Below are 19,047 nucleotides of genomic sequence, written 5' to 3'. Positions count from 1 at the left end.
TGAGTCCGCAGCATTCGAAGGCAGATTCTTAACCACTAGACTACCAGGGAAGTCCCCCAAATGTTATTTTCTTTATCTAGAATAACATTAAATAAATTTAAAATATCATGAAAAGTCGAGAGAAGAACCATGGAAGAAAGGAAAATATTTTATATTTTAACACCCCAACGACACTTTTTTTCCTGCTTTTTTTTTTTTTTTCGGTACACGGGCCTCTCACTGTTGTGGCCTCTCCCATTGCGGAGCACAGGCTCCGGACGCGCAGGCTCAGCGGCCACGGCTCACGGGCCCAGCCGCTCCACGGCATGTGGGATCTTCCCAGACCGGGGCACGAACCCGTGTCCTCCGCATTGGCAGGCGGACTCTCAACCACTGCGCCACCAGGGAAGCCCTTTTACTGCTTTTTGAACAAGGAATTCCACATTTTCATATTGCACTGGGTCCCACAAATTATGCAGCTGGTCTTACTTCAGTTCCTTCTGCAGCAGACTCTGGATTAATTTTCTCAAAATACAGTTTTAATTAGGCCACCCCTCAGCTCAAAGTTCTTCGGTGGCTTCCTGTGACCCTGCAGGATGCAGTCCTGATTCTTCAGTCTAACCTTCAGGGTACTCCATATCTAGACCCAGTCTGTATCCCCAACCTCCTTTGCCATTAGGCCCCAACTAGTCCTCTGCTGGAGCTGAGCCCGCCACTCCTGGGACAGGCTGTGCTTACTCTTGACTTTACACCTTTGTCCATTTCATTTCTGCATCCTGGAAGACTGCCCACCCTTCAGAGTCCAGCCCCGACTCCCATTCATTCATTCAATGTGTACCTAATGAGCATTTGCTTAGAGCCAGGCACTATTTTGGTCCTTGTGCTCATGGGACTCCCATTCCAATAAACAATAAAAACAAACAAATAATGTTAACATTATGCAGAAAAAAATAAAACAGGGTGATGTGCTGGAGTGCCTGCATGGGCATGGATGGCCTTACTGAGGAGATAATTTTTAATTGCCCCAAGTAACCCAAAGGAGCCATAGGGACATGTAAGGGAAGAGCTTTCCAGGTGGAGGGAAGGGTGAGTGCAAAGGCTGGGCTTGAAGGAGGGACAGCAAGATTCGTACAGCAAGAGATCTGAGAGGTAGGCAGAGGCCAAATCATGCAGGTCCTTGTATGCCAAAGGGAGTAGTTTGGATTTTAATCCAACCATCACAGAAACAATTTGAATTTTTCTGTGGGTTTTTTGTTGTTGTTTATTTGTTTGTTTGGCCACACTGTGCAGCACATGAGATCTTAGTTTCCCGACCAGGCATCGAACCCATGTCCCCTGCAGTAGAAGCACAGAGTCTTAACCACTGGACCGCCAGGGAAGTCTTAATTCTACGGTTTTAAGCAAGGGATCGACATGATTAAATTTAATGAAAATCACCGCGGCTGCCGTGTGAGGGTGGACCATGGGAAGCGAGGAGACCAGGTAACGGGGCTTTGCAGCAGTCTGGGTGGGAGATATGGATGGCCTGGACCAGGGCAGCAGCTTTGCAGATGGAGACAAGAGGATGGGTTCAGAATCTATTTAGGAAGTAGAATGATGACCATGGCTAGTGCCTAGGTTTTTGTCTTGAGCAACTGCGCTGAAAACTCTTGTATTTTATCTTTTCAGCTAGATTGTAAGCTCTTTCAGAGCAAGGCTTTCTATATATCCTCCATACCCAAGCAACCCACAGAGCTACCGAAGATAATGCCTGGTTGCTGAATTGGGCTTAAACATGGAATGGCTCCTTCTACGAGAAACCTCAGGGAAGCAACTTGCCTTTTCCTTCATCAGTTAAGGAGCACGGAAATGGGCCATTCTCAATCTGTAGAGATGAGGCCTGGATCTTACCGTCAACACACACAGCCTGGCAAACACAGGCCTGCAGATGGCCTCCAGACTGTTGGTTCAGTCTCTGCCCTGTACCCCAGGCTCACTTGGAAAAGAAAGAATGAATGTCTTCTGTACATTTAGGGCAGTTCTGGGGTAAGGCTGAGATAGTGTTGCTCCTTTCCATGCCTTCTCCTAAAGGTGAGGGTCAGCATGAGGAGGGCTGGGGGTAGGGAGGAAAGAACACTCTACTCCGTGCAGCATTGATGTTCACAGGGAAACAAGCTGAGGCAGGAGTGAGGGGGCAAAGAGCCATTACAAACCTCCAACCTCTTTCCGGAACACAGCCCTCCCTCCAGCATCTCCAGAAAAGAGGAAGGGAATAAGAGCTCCCACACCCCCTCTCCCATACCCAGAGCCTGTCTTAGGTCTGTGCCCAATGATTCCCTTCCCCCTACCAACCAAATCCCAGGGACTCAGCTGTTTGGGTTCCCAGCAAGATGGGTCTTTGTAGAGACAAGAACAAGGAAAGAAGAGAGCTCCAAAACACAGATATGGCGGGGTGGGGGGGGCAGTGGGAGGAAATGTAGCGGGTTATTATTTAATGGGTACAGACTTTCAGTTTTACAAGATGAAGAGTTCTGGAGATGGATGGTGGTGATAGTTGCACAACATCGTGAAGCTTAATGACACTGAACTGGACACTTAAAAATGGTTAAGATGAAGGGCTTCCCTGGTGGCGCAGTGGTTGAGAGTCTGCCTGCCGATGCAGGGGACACGGGTTCTTGCCCCGTTCTGGGAAGATCCTATATGCCGCGGAGCGGCTGGCCCCGTGGGCCATGGTCACTGAGCCTGCGCGTCTGGAGCCTGCGCGTCTGGAGCCTGTGCTCCGCGACGGGAGAGACCACAACAGTGAGAGGCCCGCGTACCGCAAAAATATAAAAAATAAAAAAGGTTAAGATGGTAAAAGACTGAGGAAAACTGACTGGCTTGAATTTACTATTATAACACCTCTCCTTTCTTGCAATTTATCATGGTCTGTGTAATGGCCTAGAGTGTCTTTGTTTTATGTGGTGAAGGTATGTGTGATATTATGAAGGTATATATTTGTATTCTGTAACCGTTAAAGACTTAGCCTGACTTTAAACCATGCCACCTGGAACTAATATATAAATGTTTTTTATCTGTTGGCTTTTCATTTCATCCATGTATTCAATATATCTTGATTAAATTGTAAATTTCTCAAAAAATTGGTTAAGATGGTAAATTTTATGTTATGTGTATTTTACCACAATTTAAAAAAAAGAGGGCTTCCCTGGTGGCACAGTGGTTGGGAGTCCGCCTGCCGATGCAGGGGACACGGGTTCGTGCCCCGGCCCGGGAGGATCCCACGTGCCGCGGAGCGGCTGGACCTGTGAGCCATGGCCGCTGGGCCCGCGCGTCCAGAGCCTGTACTCCGTAACGGGAGAGGCCACAACAGTGGGAGGCCCGCGTACCGCAAAAAAAAATAATAATAATAAAAAGAAAAAAAAGAAAAGAAACACAGATGTTCCTGTGCTGACTAGATCAAGCCCCAACTCCTCAGCAGGACATACAAGGCCTCTCACCCCGTGGCCCAAGGAGCCTTCCCAGTCTTCCCTCATTCCATCTCAGCCTGCCCCCAGTTCAGCCACATCACACACCCTTCCTTATCTTCCATACCCGGCAGGCTCAGACTTATATTTCAAGAACTATGCAGGAGGCTAATGATATAAACAAGAGCAACATCTCTCATACAGGGAGCACTTTCTATATGCCAAGCACTGTGCTACACATCTGACTTACATGATTCCACCAAACCCTCCTGGCAACCCTGAGTAAGGTGACTTGCCCATTTTGTAGATGGGGAAACTGAAAGGTAAAGAGGTTTAGTCATTTGTTCAAGTTCCTGGCACTTCCTAAGAGATCCCTATTAAATCATTTTACATATCTATCTCTCTCCCCAGACCCCTGTTCTCCAGGGCCAGGACCAAGTCTTATTCATGTCTGGAGTCCCTATGGAGTACCTAACACAGTGCTTGGCATACTGTCAGGGTCCAATAAATGTTAGTTGATAGAAAGAAAGAGGGAGGGAGAGAGAGAGAGAGAGAGAGAGAGAGAGAGAGAAGGAAGGAGGGAAGGGAAGAGAAAGGTAACACACAGGGTGGAGTGAGTGAGTAGACCAGGCTTGGAGACTACAGCATATGCTGTCAAGCTCCAGAATGGTTTTTAGGGGTGTGGGAGAGGCAGCGGACACGGGGCTGGCATTGTCGGTGCCCTTGGTGGGAGCCTGGCAGAGTCTGTGTAAAAGCAGAGTCAGTCTTAATGAAAGAGTGTAGACAGCTCTGGATGGTAATCAGGAATCTTGGAATCTAGGGCAGGCTGGAGAAAGAGAGGTTGGGAGCACAGTGTCCTGGACAGGATGGGGTAGAGGGAGGAGAAAAAAGCTAGCCCTTGGGAGATTCCTCAGGGACACAAGGCCAGGAAGTTGCCACTCAGAACAACCCCCTTGGTGGGGACCAGGTGTGTTCAAGCCCTTGAGCCTCTCTCCCCACTGGCTTGCTCATACCCGAGACCCCCATAGGACTGGTTTCTTTTCAGGTTTCTATTCAGGTCTCTGCTCAAGTGACACTGCCTCAGAGAGGCCTTCCCTGATCACCCAGCTAATGCTGCCCCTCCCCTACCACCCTTGATTCTACTACAGGATTTTATTCCCTTTATAGAGACAACCACTATCTGAAATGACCTTGCTTATTTATTTTTGTTTATGGACTATCTGGCTGTCTCCTCTCTTATACTGTGAACTTCATAAGCACAGGGATTGTGTCTATCCTTTTCATCAATGCATTCTCAGTGTCTAGAACAGTGCCTGGCACACAGTAGGTGCTCAGTAAATATCAGTTGAATGAACTTATTCAAGTGGCCCAGGCTGACCCTGAACATTGCCCAGGGGACCAGAGTTGAATTTGGGCTCTCTGGACATGCTGAGGACTCTCCTGCAAAACACTCTGACGGGAAGGAGGCAGCCATAGACTTGCAAACTTGAGATTGTGGGGGTCCAAGGAGGGGCCTAGGATGTGTCTTCCAACCCAGAGACTCTCTGGGGTCACTTAGGTCCTGGCTAATCCTTGTAGAAGGGGGACAGCAGGTCCAATGAGTGACTCACCCTGTTGCCTGGGTTACTGGTAGGAAGATCCTCGTAACCTAGGAAGCTGGGACACTGGGATCCCCATGGGGTCTGGAGATGGGGGATGGGCATGAAGTTTTCCAGGGAGCTGGGGCTGAGGCAGGAGGGTACCCCAGGGAGGAGATGGGGCACCAGGATTCTCCAGAGGTCTGGAGGCTGAGTCACCATATATTCTTTGAGGGCAGAGATATTCCTGACTCTGTCTGTTCTTTCCAGCTGGGACCAGCACAAACCAGTTCCTGTTTAATGGAGTAAAGACAAATTCGTCTGGGAATGCGGTTAGTGGGTCGAGACTGGGAGAGATAGAGGCAGCCTTCTCCCTCTGCCCTCCCCCCCTTTTCTTTCTCCCTGCTGCCTCCACCCCTTTTCCCAAAGGCCTCCATCTCTCTATGACCCACTCACGCCCCCTGCTGCTCCTTTCTTGGATAGCAGTGGCCTGTCTAAAGGACAACAAAATCCCATCTCTTCCCTTCCCTCCTGATTTCTGGGGACCAGCCCCAGAGGAACAAAGCTAAAGCCCCAAGGCAGCAGCTGCTGGGGAAGGAGGTGGGCTGCTGGCTCCCAGGAAGTGACTCGCATCTGGGGTGTGTGTGTCTGTGGGTGCTGTTGCTGGGATCTCAGCCTAAGAAGTCACCACTTCCTCAGGAAGCCCTCCTTGATCCCCAGCCTAGGTCAAGGCCACTGGCCTTCAAGCTTTCTCAGTACCCTGACTGCTCCCTTATGGCGCATATCAGAGTTTCCAATTATCCACTCACTTGTTAGTCTTTGATGGATGCCTGCCTCCCCCAGGGGACCACAAGCACCGAGAGGGCAGGAAGCAGGGTTAGTTTTTTGTTTTGTTTTGTTTGGCCACAATGTGCGGCATGCAGGATCTCAGTTCCCCGACCAGGGATCGAATCCAGGGCCCCTGCATTGGGAGCTCGGAGTCTTTTTTTTTTTTTCTTTTTCGATACGCGGGCCTCTCCCGTTGCAGAGCACAGGCTGCGGATGACGCAGGCTCAGCGGCCATGGCTCACGGGCCCAGCCGCTCCGCAGCATGTGGGATCTTCCCGGACCGGGGCAAGAACCCGTGTCCCCTGCATCGGCAGGCAGACTCTCAACCACTGCGCCACCAGGGAAGCCCGGGAGCTCGGAGTCTTAACCACTGGCACTAGGGAAGTCCCGAAGCAGGGTAAGTTTTGCTCATCAGTGCAACCCGATGCTCAGCACAGTGCCTGGTACATTGCAGATGCACAGTAAATATTTGTTAAATAAATGAATGAGTGACATTCAAAGGAGGTTCTTAGGTGGGGATTTAACGGGTAGTGTCAGTGCCATTGCCTGGGCTCTGGGGGCAGCTGTGAGTCCAGATGTCCTGGCTTCTGCTCAGGGCCCGGTCCATGTCCAGCCTCTGGCCTTGTGCCCAAAGGCCATCCAAGCAAAAGGAGGCAGAAGAGGCCTCTCCTAGAGCGAGGTAGTATGGAGGGGGCATTAGGGTGGCCGGGGTCCAGAAGCTCCTCCCCACTTTTCCAGTCCTCTAACCTAAATTTTTTAAAGCACTTCCTCCCACTGTCCCCTTATCCTCTCTCTTCTTGTGGCCTTCTCCTCTTCCCTCGCAGAGATTTCCTTCCTCTAAAAATGCATCCCTTCCCACCTCTTCCCCTCCCCTTAGCTGTTTCCCATGGTGTGCTGAGAAATGTCAACATCACTTTGTTACCTGGCAAAGCCCCCAGGAAGAGACGCCCCTGTGTCTGGGCCCAGAGGTTGAGGAGGGAGCCAGGGTCCATGGGAGGCAGAGCAAGCATCTCCTTCTTTGTCCCCTGGCTCAAAACCGCCCTGGACACAGTCAGCTTCAGCTGAAGAGTGATCCCCAAGACGAGGGGCAGATCCAGCCCCGGCCCTGACACAGAAGACAGCACCACTTTCTGCAGAGTGTGTGGGAAGGGACATAAGTTGCGGAGGAAAGAATGAACTGCATCTGTTCCGTGTGGCTCCACCCCTGGCTGCCTTGATTCCGTCTCTTAGCCATGCAGTCTATCTACTGGCCATTCCCACCACCTCCATCCTGCCTTAACTCTCCTGGCTTGGCCTTCTATAAAACCACACCCTCCCCAGGTAAATATATAATCTAACAGAAGTCACTGTTTGCTGTGGGCAGCTTTAATAGGTGTCTCTGCCCGCCCACCCCAACCCTTAAACCATCGTAATATTGACATTTTATCTTATTTTTATTTCTTTATTTTTTCGTAATGTTGACATTTTAGAGTCCCCTTTCTCCCACTGCTCCCAGGCTCCACTGAATACAGGCAGCATCCCCCTCTTACTTGATCTCGGAGGTGGAGGCTGAGCCAAAAAGGGTTTTCTGGGGTCCCAAGGGCAAGGAGGTGGCCTGAGCCTGCTGCTAGCTGGAGTCCCAGGTCCACGGAGAAGGCCCAGGGCTCTACATGAGGCCGGGGAATGTCTGGGGGGAGAAATGATCCTCCTGAGGTCTGAAGGCTGGGGATTCATGGAGGGAAAGGGCTAGTGCTGGAGGGAAATGGACACAGAGCTGGCCATGGAGGGGGAAATAACCTTTACCTTGGAGACTGAATTCTGCACCAGTCCCTGGCGGGAAGAATATCCCAGGTTGAGACTCTACAACACAGCTTCTGAGACTAGTGGGGACAGATGCTGAGGTCTGGGCCTGCTGGTCCGGCCAGTCATCCCGGCGCAGGCAGCCATCCAGGTCAGGGACCAGCTGGAGCCCGTGGGGGGAAGGGAAGATGCAGGGGATGCTGGAATCAGGATATCTGAGCCCCAGTCCCAGACTCCCACCCTGTTTATTCCCCTCCAAGACGCAAGCATTTGGCCTCCCCCATGCAGCTCTCACCCCATACCCCCTCCTTGAAGTGTGGACTTAGACCCCCATGGCCACCCAGCCAGCAATGCTTTATGAGCTTTGGTCATGGTTCCTGCTCCTGTGACGCAGTTACCGGCAACCAAGTTTAGAGGCAGGGAAGAGCAGCACCCCCAGAGCAATCCTCATGGTGGGCTGGGGTTTGTTCACCAGTGGCCCAGAGACCTGTCTCAGATGCAGCACCTCCTCCTCATCCAGCCCCAGCATCACAGAATCCACATGGATCTTAACTTCCATCTGCAAGAAGAAAAAGAGAAGAAGAATCAGAGGTTCCTGGGGCCTGCCTCTACCACTTTCTTCAGAGGCAGTCTAGAAAATGCCATACTGAAGATGGCAGAGTAGAAGGACTTGAGCTCACCTCCTCTCATGAAGACGCCAAAATCACAACTAACTGCTGTACAACCATCTACGAAAAAAGACTTGAACCTACCAGAGGCAGTCTAGTATGGCAGAAAGAACACGTACTTGAAGAGTCAGCTGGCATCCCCAGCTCACTCTGGACTTGTCACTTACATACTAACCAAGCCTCAGAACTCCCTTCTGAAAAAATGGGGACAAGAACAGCAACTTCTGGGACTTCCCTGGCGGTCTAGTGGTTAAGACTCTGCGATTCTGGGACTTCCCTGGTGGTGCAGTGGTTCAGAATCTGCCTGTCAATGCTAGAAGACACGGGTTCGATCCCTGGTCCAGGAAGATCCCACATGTCTCGGAGAAACTAAGCTCGTGTGCCACAACTACTGAGCCTGTGCTCTGGAGCCCATGAGCCACAGCTACTGAGCCCATGTGCCACAACTACTGAGGCCCGCACGCCTAGAACCCGTGCTCCGCAACAAGAGAAGCCACCGCAATGAGAAGCCCGCGCACCGCAACAAAGACCCAATGCAGCCAAAAAAAAAAAAATTATATTAAAAAAAAAAAGACTCTGCACTTCCACTGTGGGGGGCACAGGTTTGATCCCTGGTCAGGGAACTAAGATCCCGCATGCCAAGCGGTGTGGCCAAAAAAAAAAAAGCAATTTCATGGGGCTTTTGTGTGGATTCAATGAGATGACAATGGTAAAGGGATGCCCAATAACTTGGTTCCATTCCCTTCCTCACACCAGCTCAAGACACCCCTCCCTCAGGACCAGATCTGGATTACCTGGTGCCACCTCCCATTGTCCAGCCGGGGTCCAGCGCCCACTGTAAGTTGGGCCCAGTGATTATGAAGCTGGATCTCAGGCCTGCCATCCCAAAGTCCTAGCACAAACCAGTCATCCTCTGGGTTGGTATCACCATAAAAAATCACTGCCTCTGGATCCCAGGTCCGAAACTCAAAGGAGGAGATGGTTCTGGAAGGAAAGAAGGAAAGACTGTGTATGGGGTGTGCTCTTTGAGCATAGATGTGAGGTTGAGGGAAGTGGAGTTCAGGGAGAGAGAAGGACAGGGAGACAGGGAAAAGAGCGGGGCTGGTGCACTGTTTATAATAGCTAAGACATGGAAGCAACCTAAAGGTCCACCAATAGATGACTAGATAAAGAAGATGTGGTACATATATGCAATGGAATATTACTCCGCCATGAAAAAGAATGAAACAAGGACTTCCTTGGTGGTCCAGTGGTTAAGACTCCAAGCTCCCAGTGCAGGGGGCCTGGGTTCGATCCCTGGTCAGGGAACTAGATCCCACATGCTGTAACTAAGACCCGGCACAGCCAAATAAATAAATATTTAAGAATGAAACAATGCCATTTGCAGCAACATGGATGGACCTAGAGATTATCATACTAAGTGAAGTAATCAGACAAAGACAAAATACCATATGCTATCACTTACAAGTGGAATTTAAAAATGGATACAAATGAACTTATTTGCAAAACAGAAACAGACTCACAGACCTAAAAAACAAACTCATGGCTACCAAAGGGGAAGGTGGGGAGGGATACATTGGGAGTTTGGATTAACAGATACAAACTACTATATATAAAATAGATAAGCAACTTCTGTTGCTTATTCCTTGAAATGCGCCAGCTTATATTTTATCATCTTTTTTTTTTTTAATCACTTCTTACTACCAAGTTTGAGCTCTGCTTTTTGCTTCTGTTTTAGGAGCAATGACCTCAATAAAGAATATTTTTGGAAAAAAAAAAGATAAGCAACAAGGTCCTACTGTATAGCACAGGAAACTATATTCAATATCTTGTAATAAACCATAATGCAAAAGAACCTGAAAAAGAATATATATATAATATGTATCATAAATACATATATATATAAAATTCAATGACTTTGCTGTACCCCAGAAACTAACACAACATTGTAAATCAAATATACTTCAATTAAATAAAGCAAAAAAAAAAAAAAAACAAACAAACAAGAGAGGAGCTGATGGAGAGAGGGGACTAGGTCAAAGAATTAGGTCAACCCCATACTTTATGATCTTGGTGAGGTTAAAGGTCATGATGGTTACAGGTTCTTGTCCAGGGCCATTGCTGAGGTGCAGAGCAGGCCGGTCCTGAGTCCTCTGCCAGAGAGAAAAATAAACAGGCTGAAATAAGACGTGCCAGAGACAGACAGGAGGGAGAAGCACTGCTACAAGGCCAGAGGAGGAAAGAAAGGAAGAGAGCAGAGCTAAAGTGTAGCTCACTTAAACACACACAGGGCTTAGCACCCTGTCCTGCTCCTGCACCTGTCTGGGGAGAGTATGTCTCACGGCCCGTCCTTCATGGCTGGGAAGCAGCAGTAGCAGCAGCAGCGGCAGCCCATGCCGTGTGGCCGGTGGACCTCCGCTCTCCATAATGAGTCGCGGTCCTCTCTGCGTCTCAGACAACTCTGAGGAGAATGCGTGGGGGCAGGCAGCGTCACACATGGTTGGTGGAGGGTTAAAGGTTGCCCCGGGGGAAGAAGGGAGGCAGGAGACAGGGCCACTGACCCTACGGCCCCTCTGAGGACAAATGGAGTGAGGGACAGAGTTCCTCCACTACCCTCCCCCACTGCTGAGAAAGTTTCTGAGCTGGGAGAGGACACCTCACTTCCCCTCTCCTTCTAGAGCCTGACCTGGGTCCTCCAAGCCTTCTGCCCACCTACGGAGGCTGCCTTGAGGACAAACATGAGATCTAGAAACAGACATGCCCGGATCCCCAAGTAGCATCCTCCATAAGGCCTAGAGCTGAGACATGGAATCCCAAATGCTAGCTGGGGGACTGTGGGCAAGTCACCCTACCTGTGTGCTTTAGTGTCCTTGTCTGCAAAATGTGAAAAATACTTACTTTCCCGAGTTACTGTGAATGAGGATGAATCGAGATGATACAGGCACAGTGCCTGGTATCTGCTCTGAGCTCCTCCCTTAGTATTTTCCCAGGCTTCTGAGGCTTGCGGCATAGGGAGGTATTGTCTCTGAGTGTGATTCAGTGGATACTAAGAGTCCTGGTCCCTCTCCCCCATTATCGTCTCTTAGCCGTGGACTACAAGGCCTAACCATTTACCAGTAGAAATTCATCACCCTCTCCCTGACCCACCTTAAAATACAAATGCCCCCAAGAGGAGTAACACTTTGAGCCAGTAGAGCTGGAGGTCTTGGGGCTCACCCTGAGTCTGAGTCTGGATGGGCTGGAATGGGTGAGTTGGGGTGAAGGGTAGAGCAGGTATCACTGCACACTTCAGTGAAAGAAGGAGGTATCTTTTGAGCCGTGGGGTTTCTCCAACGGAGGCTGGAACACCCAGATAACAACAACGAGGAAGCCTCGGCAGTCCAGCCTTGACCCCTGCGGGGAGTGCAGTCAAGAGACCCGGCCATAGGGGCAGAGCTGGGGGTGGGGTGGGGGGCGCGGGGGGCGGGGACATTCCTGCTCTGCAAGCTGATTGGCTGGCAGGTGCGCGCTGGAGGGGCCCGAAATTAGGGGCTACCAGGCCGTGAGGACCGTTAGTCCCACCACTCTCTCCGCCCCGCGGCAGCCGCAGCCGGAATCGGGCTTCTGCTTCCCAGCCCGTGGCGCCCCCACCACCTCGCTCCCCACCACTCCCCCGGCTTTCCGGGATCCGAATTTGGAGGCCCCTTAAAGGGTCCCCGTTGCTCTTCGCCCGGTCCTGCAGAACGGAAGTGGGGATCCTGGACTTCGGTTCCAGACGGTGGAGATCGGGATGGCTTCCGTGCTGATCCGAGAAGCCAAGGAGGGAGACTGTGGAAATATCCTGAGGCTGATTCGGGTGAGGGCTGCGGGCCGGAAACCGGGGTCCCAGAGGGGGTCAGAGCGGCGCAGCTGGAGTGGGGACGGGAAGGAGGAGGTGGGAGCAGAGGGAGGAGCGCGCCCAGGGCTCCTGCTTAGGGAGCAGGGAGGCCCTCCTGCCTTAATCTAGCCTCTGTCCGCACGCTGTAGGAACTCGCTGAGTACGAGAAACTCTCAGACCAGGTGAAGATCAGTGAAGAAGGTACGGGCCCAACACCTGAGTCCTGACGGACGCTGGGGTGGAAGTGACGGAGGCTGGGGTGGAAGTGACGGATGGGCTCCCAGGCAGTAACTCCAGACTGGGCACACACCCAGCCCTTCTTTCTCTATCTCTTTGTCACAACTCTGATCTCTGCAGCCCTGAGAGCAGATGGCTTTGGAGAGAATCCTTTCTATCACTGTTTGGTAGCAGAGATTCTTCCTGCCCCCGGCGAGCCACAGGGTAAGAGCACCCTGATCTCAGAGGTGCCCTCTCCAGTCAGCCTCAAAGGTCTCTTCCCCAGGTGCCCAGCGGCCTGACCCTTCTTTTTTTCTCTCTCAGGGCCCTGTGTGGTGGGCTATGGGCTATACTACTTCATCTACAGCACATGGAAGGGACGAAACATTTATCTGGAAGACATCTACGTGAAGCCAGAGTATCGGGGTACTGGGCAGAGGCCGGGATGGGAGAAAAGCAACCCATAGACTGGACCACCATCCCTTGCCTCTTAATCCTAGCCTATGGTCTTTTCTGATCCCCTTCAACTCAGACAATCCCTCTTTTTGCCTTTTTCTCCCCACATCAGGTCAGGGGATTGGCTCCAAAATAATCAGAAAAGTGGCTGAGGTGAGGAGAGGGATGGGGCTACAAGCTGGGCCCTGGCAAAGCAAAGCTGTATGGGAGGCACCTGGGTTGAATGGAGGGCGAGAAAATCTTTTCCTTTTTGACCCAGGAAAGTGAGTGGTGTCTTCTCCCACAGGTGGCCCTGGATAAGGGCTGCTCCCAGCTCCGCCTGGCAGTCCTAGACTGGAACAAGGGGGCTATGGACTTGTATAAGGCCCTAGGAGCCCAAGATTTGACGGAAGCTGAAGGTTGGCACTGCTTTCGCTTTGAAGGAGAGGCGATGAGGGAGTTGGCAGGAAAGTGACGCCATCCCTTGGGGATCTCTATTTCAGCTTCTTCATCCCCACCAGCTCAAGCAGTCCTCAGAGACTGTCTCCACTGACCAAGTCTTCCCTGAAGGAAGGGAAGGAGGGTTGGAAGTGAATATTCCCAGATGGAAAGAACAGAGGTGAGGAAGAGGCAAACCTTCCCACCTCCTTGTTAAGGGTGAAAAATAAATGAGAATTCCCATGTGTTGATGTGGTGTTGGGTGGAGGAATTGAGGATGTGACAAGCTTCAGCTATTACGACCCTTCCTCAGTGTTTTCTGGTCAGTGGATGTTGCTCCTGGGGATAAAAGTGGGCCTAAGATGACTTTCACCCACAATGGACCAGAGTATTGGCTCTGGCCTCTAGCATATATATCAGGCTTGTTGGTCAGGTTTGGGACCCAGACAAAGGCCTCCAGTGTCTGGACTGGGCTGTGTGGAATCCGAGACTGAGGCAGGCCCACCGACTCAACAGATGGAGCAGGCTGCCACCTGGTGGCGACATTTTAGGGACACTGGGAAGGACCACTGGCCCCAACTTTTTAAAAAATCCGCTCAGCTAGCGAGTGCTTTTTCTTTTTCAAAAGTCACAAAGCCTTTATTTTCAGTTCAGCAGAACCAAAACAAACCTTTAGGACCCATGGAGACAAGAAGGGAAACAGGTTCATTTCCTACTTTCATAATATTTTATTATACAAGTAATGCAGGTTTGTTGTAGAGAAGTTTGAAGGGACATATTAAAATAAAATCCATAGCCTTACTTACATCTCTACTCTTAACCCTTTGGTATTGATTCTTTAGATTTTTTCAATGTACATATATACATATAATTAGTTAAGTGTGTGGGGATTTATGGGATCAACTCTTTTGCAGCCTGTTTTTTCATTTAACAATAAATCAGAAACATCTGCCTAAGTTATTAAACACATCATCACTTTCAGTGATGACATATTATTCCTTTTGTGGAGGAACCATTGGTTAAATGGTCATAATTTAGACACTGAAAGTAGACAAGCAGGTAACATAAATGTGTAAATTGTAAACAACAGGATCAATGGAGTCTAGAGAGTTGAAGATCCATCTTAAAATTCAAAAAAAAAAAATACAATTCAGCCAAACAACACTTCAAAGGCCCAGATTCTTCCAGAGTGGTGCCAATTTTGGGCCCTTAAAACGAGTTTACAACAGATGGGCCTTTAGGACAAACTTGATTGAGAAATAGTGAAGCTTGTCAGCCCCTTCCACAGATGGGAGCCAGAAGAATCCAGTTTCATGCCCTTGGCTCATCTAATCTGGCAGGGATGAATATCTTTTAAACATGAACAAGTTATCTTTTGATGGCACTTTTTAAACTTAACTCAGAATGAATTATTTCTGGAAGGACACACAAACAAGCAGAGAGTGGTTGCTTCCAGGGAGAGGAACTAGGTGTCCAGGTAACGGAAGGAAGGGGACTTTTCCCCATATCACTTTGGATCTTCTGAATTTTGTGCCTCACCCATGTAGTATTTCAGAAAAATGAATAAATAAAACTTTAAATGCTAATGCAGAAGAAAAGAGTATGAACTAGAGGGACTTCCCTGGTGGCGCAGTGGTTAAGAATCTGCCTGCCAATGCAGAGGACACGGGTTCAAGCCCTGGTCTGGGAAGATCCCACATACCGCGGAGGAGAGGTCTATGCACTATGCACGTGTGGAGCCTGTGCTCCGCAATGGGAGAGGTCTATCCTCGGCAGTGTGAGGCCCGCGCACCGCAACTAGAGAAAGCCCTCGCACAGAAACGAAGACCCAACACAGCCAAAAATAAATAAATAAGAGTATGAACTAGGAAACTTAATATTTCCAAAATGTATCTTGCCCCCGTCCTGTTTTGTCTTTGCTTTTCGGAGTTTACACTTGTTTTTTTGTTATTCGCTCACCCTGACCCAGATCTTACCAGTTTTCATAGGGTGTCTTTGCACCCCAGCATCAATCCATTCTGCAGCCACCCCATGGTCTCCCACCTACTCATCACTTCATTAACCTCCTGTAGGGTGATTCTATTGAGTGCTGGGGCTGACTAGTATGGAGTGAAAATCACCTGGGTTCTGGCCATTCCAGGGAGAACAGAGGGGAGGGCATTTAGGGGGAGGGATTTTTAAAGAAAGAATAGAGAAACCTTAAACTATCTCTCAAATCTGTCCACATCCCTAACCCCACTTCCACTATCACCTCTCTTTGAAAATTGCTATAACCTCCTAACTGATCTCCCAGCCTCCTTCTGTAACTACCCCCTTCCACGAGGTTATTTTATTTTTAATCATAGATATACAGTATACTATTTAAAGTGTCAAATATCTCTACAAGACCTATATAAGAAAACAGTAGTCTCCCAATTCCCCTAACTCTTCAGAGTCAATCACTTTCAATTGAATTTTTAAATTGTATTGTTATGGGGGTGGGTGTATTCACCTTCATATTTCAAATTCAAAATGGCATACAGATATTGCTACTTTTTTTTTTTTTTTGGCCGCATTGGGTCTTCGTTGCTGCATACGGACTTTCTCTAGTTGCGGCGAGTGGAAGCTACTCTTCGTTGCGGTGCGCAGGCTTCTCATCGCAGTGGCTTCTCTTGTTGCGGAGCACGGGCTCTAGGCGCGTGGGCTTCAGTAGTTGTGGCACACGGGCTTAGTTGCTCTGAGGATGTGGGATCTTCCCGGACCAGGGTTCGAACCCGTGTCCCCTAGCATTGGCAGGCAGATTCTTGACCACTACGCCACCAGGGAAGTCCAGATATTGCTACTTCTTGATGTTTCTGTTTCGAGCACTGGTATTGACCTCCCACTGCTAACCCTCTTTTCCAACCCCTCTTTCACCCCATCCCTACTTCCCATCCTCCCATCCTTCCAATATTATATCATAACTCTGGATGGATCTGTGTTTCGTGTTTACGTGTTATGATTATGCAAATGCACTTCACAGTTGAGCCATGTGGATTGTTATAGGTGTTTTTCTTTCTTTCTTTTTTAAAAATTTATTTATTTATTTATTTATTTATTTATTTTTGGCTGCGTTGGGTCTTCATTTCTGTGCGAGGGCTTTCTCTAGTTGCGGCAAGCGGGGGCCACTCTTCATCGCGGTGCGCAGGCCTCTCACCATCAAGGCCTCTCTTGTTGCGGAGCACAGGCTCCAGATGCGCAGGCTCAGTAATTGTGGCTTACGGGCCCAGTTGCTCCGTGGCATGTGGGATCTTCCCAGACCAGGGCTCGAATCCGTGTCCCCTGCATTGGCAGGCAGATTCCCAACCACTGTGCCACCAGGGATGCCCTTCTTTCTTGCATCATTTTTGTTTTCCCTGAAATTAATACTTGCCTTGTCTCCTTTATTCGTTTGCTTAGTTTTCTGTGTACTCTAATTTATCCCCCAATTCTCCCTTAGTTATGTTAATCTCTTCTTAAGAATATACAAACACGTAAGGAATTTGATCTATTTCATTTTGAAGAACTTTCTCACGGAGCCCTTAGACCTGCTCCAGCACACAGTCTGATCTTTAGGCTGCACTGTTGGAGTCCCCTTTCACATCCATCTTAGGGACCTTTGCCCCTCTTGACAGCCTGTTTCCCAGAACTTATGTACTCACATTTCTCGGTTTATTTTGATGGAGCTTCTTGAGAAAGGATGCCTGGGAGGTAAATTTGTTGGAACCTTTCAAGTCTGAAAATGTCTGTTCTACTCTTGTACTTAATTCACAGTGTGAATGGGTATCAAATATTAGATTGGAAATAATTTACCCTAAGAATTTTGAAGGCATTTCTCCATTGTCTTCAAGCTTCAGAAGCTGAAAGTTTGCTGTATTGCTGTTCAGAAACCTGAAATTTTTCTTATTCTGAATCCCATGTATGAAGCTTATTTTTATTTTCCTTCCCTCTTTCCCCAACCACAGCTTTTAGGATCGTCTCTTTATCCTAGCATTCTGAAATCTTCCATGGAAATGTCTTAGTGTTTTCTCAGTGGGTCTTTGCAATCTGGAAACTCATGTTCTTCAGTTATGGAAACATTTAAAATTTTTATTTTTTATTTTTGGATGATTTTCTCCCTCCATTATCTCTGTGATCTCTTTCTGGAACTTTTGTTGTTATTCAAATGTTGAATCCCATGGACTAATCCTATAACTAAAAAAAATTTTTTTTTCTTCCTTTTTCCCCATCTCCATTTTCTGGCTCTACTTTCTGGGAGATTTCTTTAATTTCTATTTTCCAACCCTTCTACTGAAATTTTTTAAATCCCCTAATTGATTTTACTTATTTATTTTTCTTCCAGTTTTAATGAGATATAATTGACATAATAGCACCGTATAAGTTTAAGGTGTGCAGCATAATGATTTGATTTACATACATCATGAAGTGACTATCACAATAAGTTTAGTGAACATCTATCATCTCATATAGTTACAAAATTAAAGAAATAAAAATTTTTTTGTGATGAGAACTTAACAACTTTCATATATAACGTACAACAATGTTAATTATATTTATCATGTTGTACATTACATAACTCCTTCTACTGAATTTTTATTTTTGCTCTCATGTTTTTAATTTCTAAGAACTCTCTTTTATTCTCTGCATTTTAAAAACATTCTGTTTTTGTTTCATGGATATATGTTCTTTTCTTACCTGAGAATATTCATCATAGGTTTTTTTTTTTGTTCTTTTTTTTGCGGTACGCGGGCCTCTCACTGTTGTGGCCTCTCCCATTGCGGAGCACAGGCTCCGGACGCGCAGGCTCAGCGGCCATGGCTCACGGGCCTAGCCACTCCGTGGCATGTGGGATCTTCCCGGACCGGGGCACGAACCCGCATCCCCTGCATCGGCAGGCGGACTCTCAACCACTGCGCCACCTGTTTGTATTTCTTCTAAATTTTTCTTTCTTTCTTTGTTTTGGCCTCTGCCTTTCATTTTAAAGGCTTTCCTCAAATGTCTGGTAATCCTCAGTTGTCTGCTCATATTTAAGATTGGGACACTAAGGTACTGATTGGAAACTGTGAGTGTATCTGTATGGGATGTAGGGAGGCATGTGGACCGTGAACTTTACTATAGGGTGAGCCATGAGGCCATTTCCTTGAACCCCTGATGTCAGTACCATTAGGTCTTTTTCCTTGTCTGGTTAGATTTCCTAGAGAAGATGCTTCCAAACTCCTGCCTGGAGGGTGTAAGCCTTGTTGTAGGTAATCTCAGAGCTGGGTGAAGAGGGAGTCTGGGGCAAGTCTCAACATTCAATCTGTAAACTTTCATTTAATCTCCATTTTCAGTATCTATCTAGCCATCCATCAATCTATCCATCTTTCTAACTTCCTCTCTCAATCTCTCTGTGTATTTAGATGACCTAAGGCAGGACTATCCTGGTGGTCCAGTGGTTAAGACTCCATGCTTCCACTGCATGGTGCATGGGTTCGATCCCTGGTCCAGGAACTAAGATCCCACATGCCATGAGGTGCTACCAAAAAAAAAAAAAAAAAGAAGTCCTAAGGCAAGCTGGGGCATTCTGTTGACACATTCTGTATAGTCCAGCTAGAATAATTTCACCTACAGGCAATTTCACCTAAAGGCAAGGTGGCTGAAAATCCAGTCACAGCTCCCACTGCTGTCAGCACAAAGTCCAAACTTCTGGCTAATCCCTCCAGGCTCTGGCCAAAACCTCCATTATCTGAAACATTATTCCAGCCTTTTTCCCCAGCAAGTCAGTTCTGACCATGTTAGACTCTTTCCAGTACCTCAAATGCACTGTAGTCTCCCCTTTGGGCCTTCTGTAC

General features: G+C 48.4%; 2 protein-coding genes across 4 annotated transcripts; one reads left to right on the top strand and one right to left on the bottom strand.

Moving 5' to 3' along the window:
• Nucleotides 1–6,241: 6,241 nt before the first annotated feature.
• Nucleotides 6,242–11,799, bottom strand: SHBG (sex hormone binding globulin). Its single transcript, XM_081217940.1, is given in 10 exon segments — nucleotides 6,242–6,496; nucleotides 6,750–6,957; nucleotides 7,357–7,493; nucleotides 7,610–7,769; nucleotides 8,005–8,012; nucleotides 8,015–8,165; nucleotides 9,069–9,258; nucleotides 10,336–10,427; nucleotides 10,593–10,735; nucleotides 11,422–11,799. Coding segments are annotated over 9 exon segments (1,203 nt in total). The 5' UTR covers nucleotides 10,701–10,735; nucleotides 11,422–11,799; the 3' UTR covers nucleotides 6,242–6,347.
• Nucleotides 11,800–11,949: 150 nt separating this feature from the next.
• On the top strand, nucleotides 11,950–13,824 carry SAT2 (spermidine/spermine N1-acetyltransferase family member 2). 3 transcript variants are annotated; one of them, XM_081217942.1, is made up of 7 exons: nucleotides 11,950–12,109; nucleotides 12,280–12,331; nucleotides 12,488–12,571; nucleotides 12,671–12,772; nucleotides 12,915–12,955; nucleotides 13,089–13,200; nucleotides 13,285–13,824. In XM_081217942.1, the coding sequence occupies exons 1-7, from the start codon at nucleotides 12,044–12,046 to the stop codon at nucleotides 13,332–13,334; spliced, it is 507 nt and encodes a 168-aa protein (XP_081074068.1). In that variant the 5' UTR covers nucleotides 11,950–12,043; the 3' UTR covers nucleotides 13,335–13,824. The 3 variants fall into 3 exon arrangements, with proteins under 3 accessions (XP_081074068.1, XP_081074067.1, XP_081074069.1); XM_081217941.1 differs by having other exon boundaries at nucleotides 13,089–13,824; XM_081217943.1 differs by lacking the exon at nucleotides 12,488–12,571 and having other exon boundaries at nucleotides 13,089–13,824.
• Nucleotides 13,825–19,047: the final 5,223 nt, after the last annotated feature.

Source organism: Mesoplodon bidens, assembly GCF_964165515.1.
Source record: "Mesoplodon bidens genome assembly, chromosome: 19".
In the NCBI taxonomy this organism is placed as follows: domain Eukaryota; kingdom Metazoa; phylum Chordata; class Mammalia; order Artiodactyla; family Ziphiidae; genus Mesoplodon; species Mesoplodon bidens.
The sequence above is the reverse complement of the archived record's forward strand: the minus strand, read 5'-3'. Positions and strand labels throughout refer to the sequence as shown.

Bases quoted from the DNA above. Each gene is read 5' to 3' on its own strand.
- SAT2 (XM_081217941.1), top strand. From the start codon at position 12,044: ATGGCTTCCGTGCTGATCCGAGAAGCCAAGGAGGGAGACTGTGGAAAT. The intron at 12,332-12,487 runs GTACGGGCCCAA...TGATCTCTGCAG, and splicing joins GGTGAAGATCAGTGAAGAAG to CCCTGAGAGCAGATGGCTTT. The intron at 12,572-12,670 runs GTAAGAGCACCC...TTTCTCTCTCAG, and splicing joins TGCCCCCGGCGAGCCACAGG to GGCCCTGTGTGGTGGGCTAT.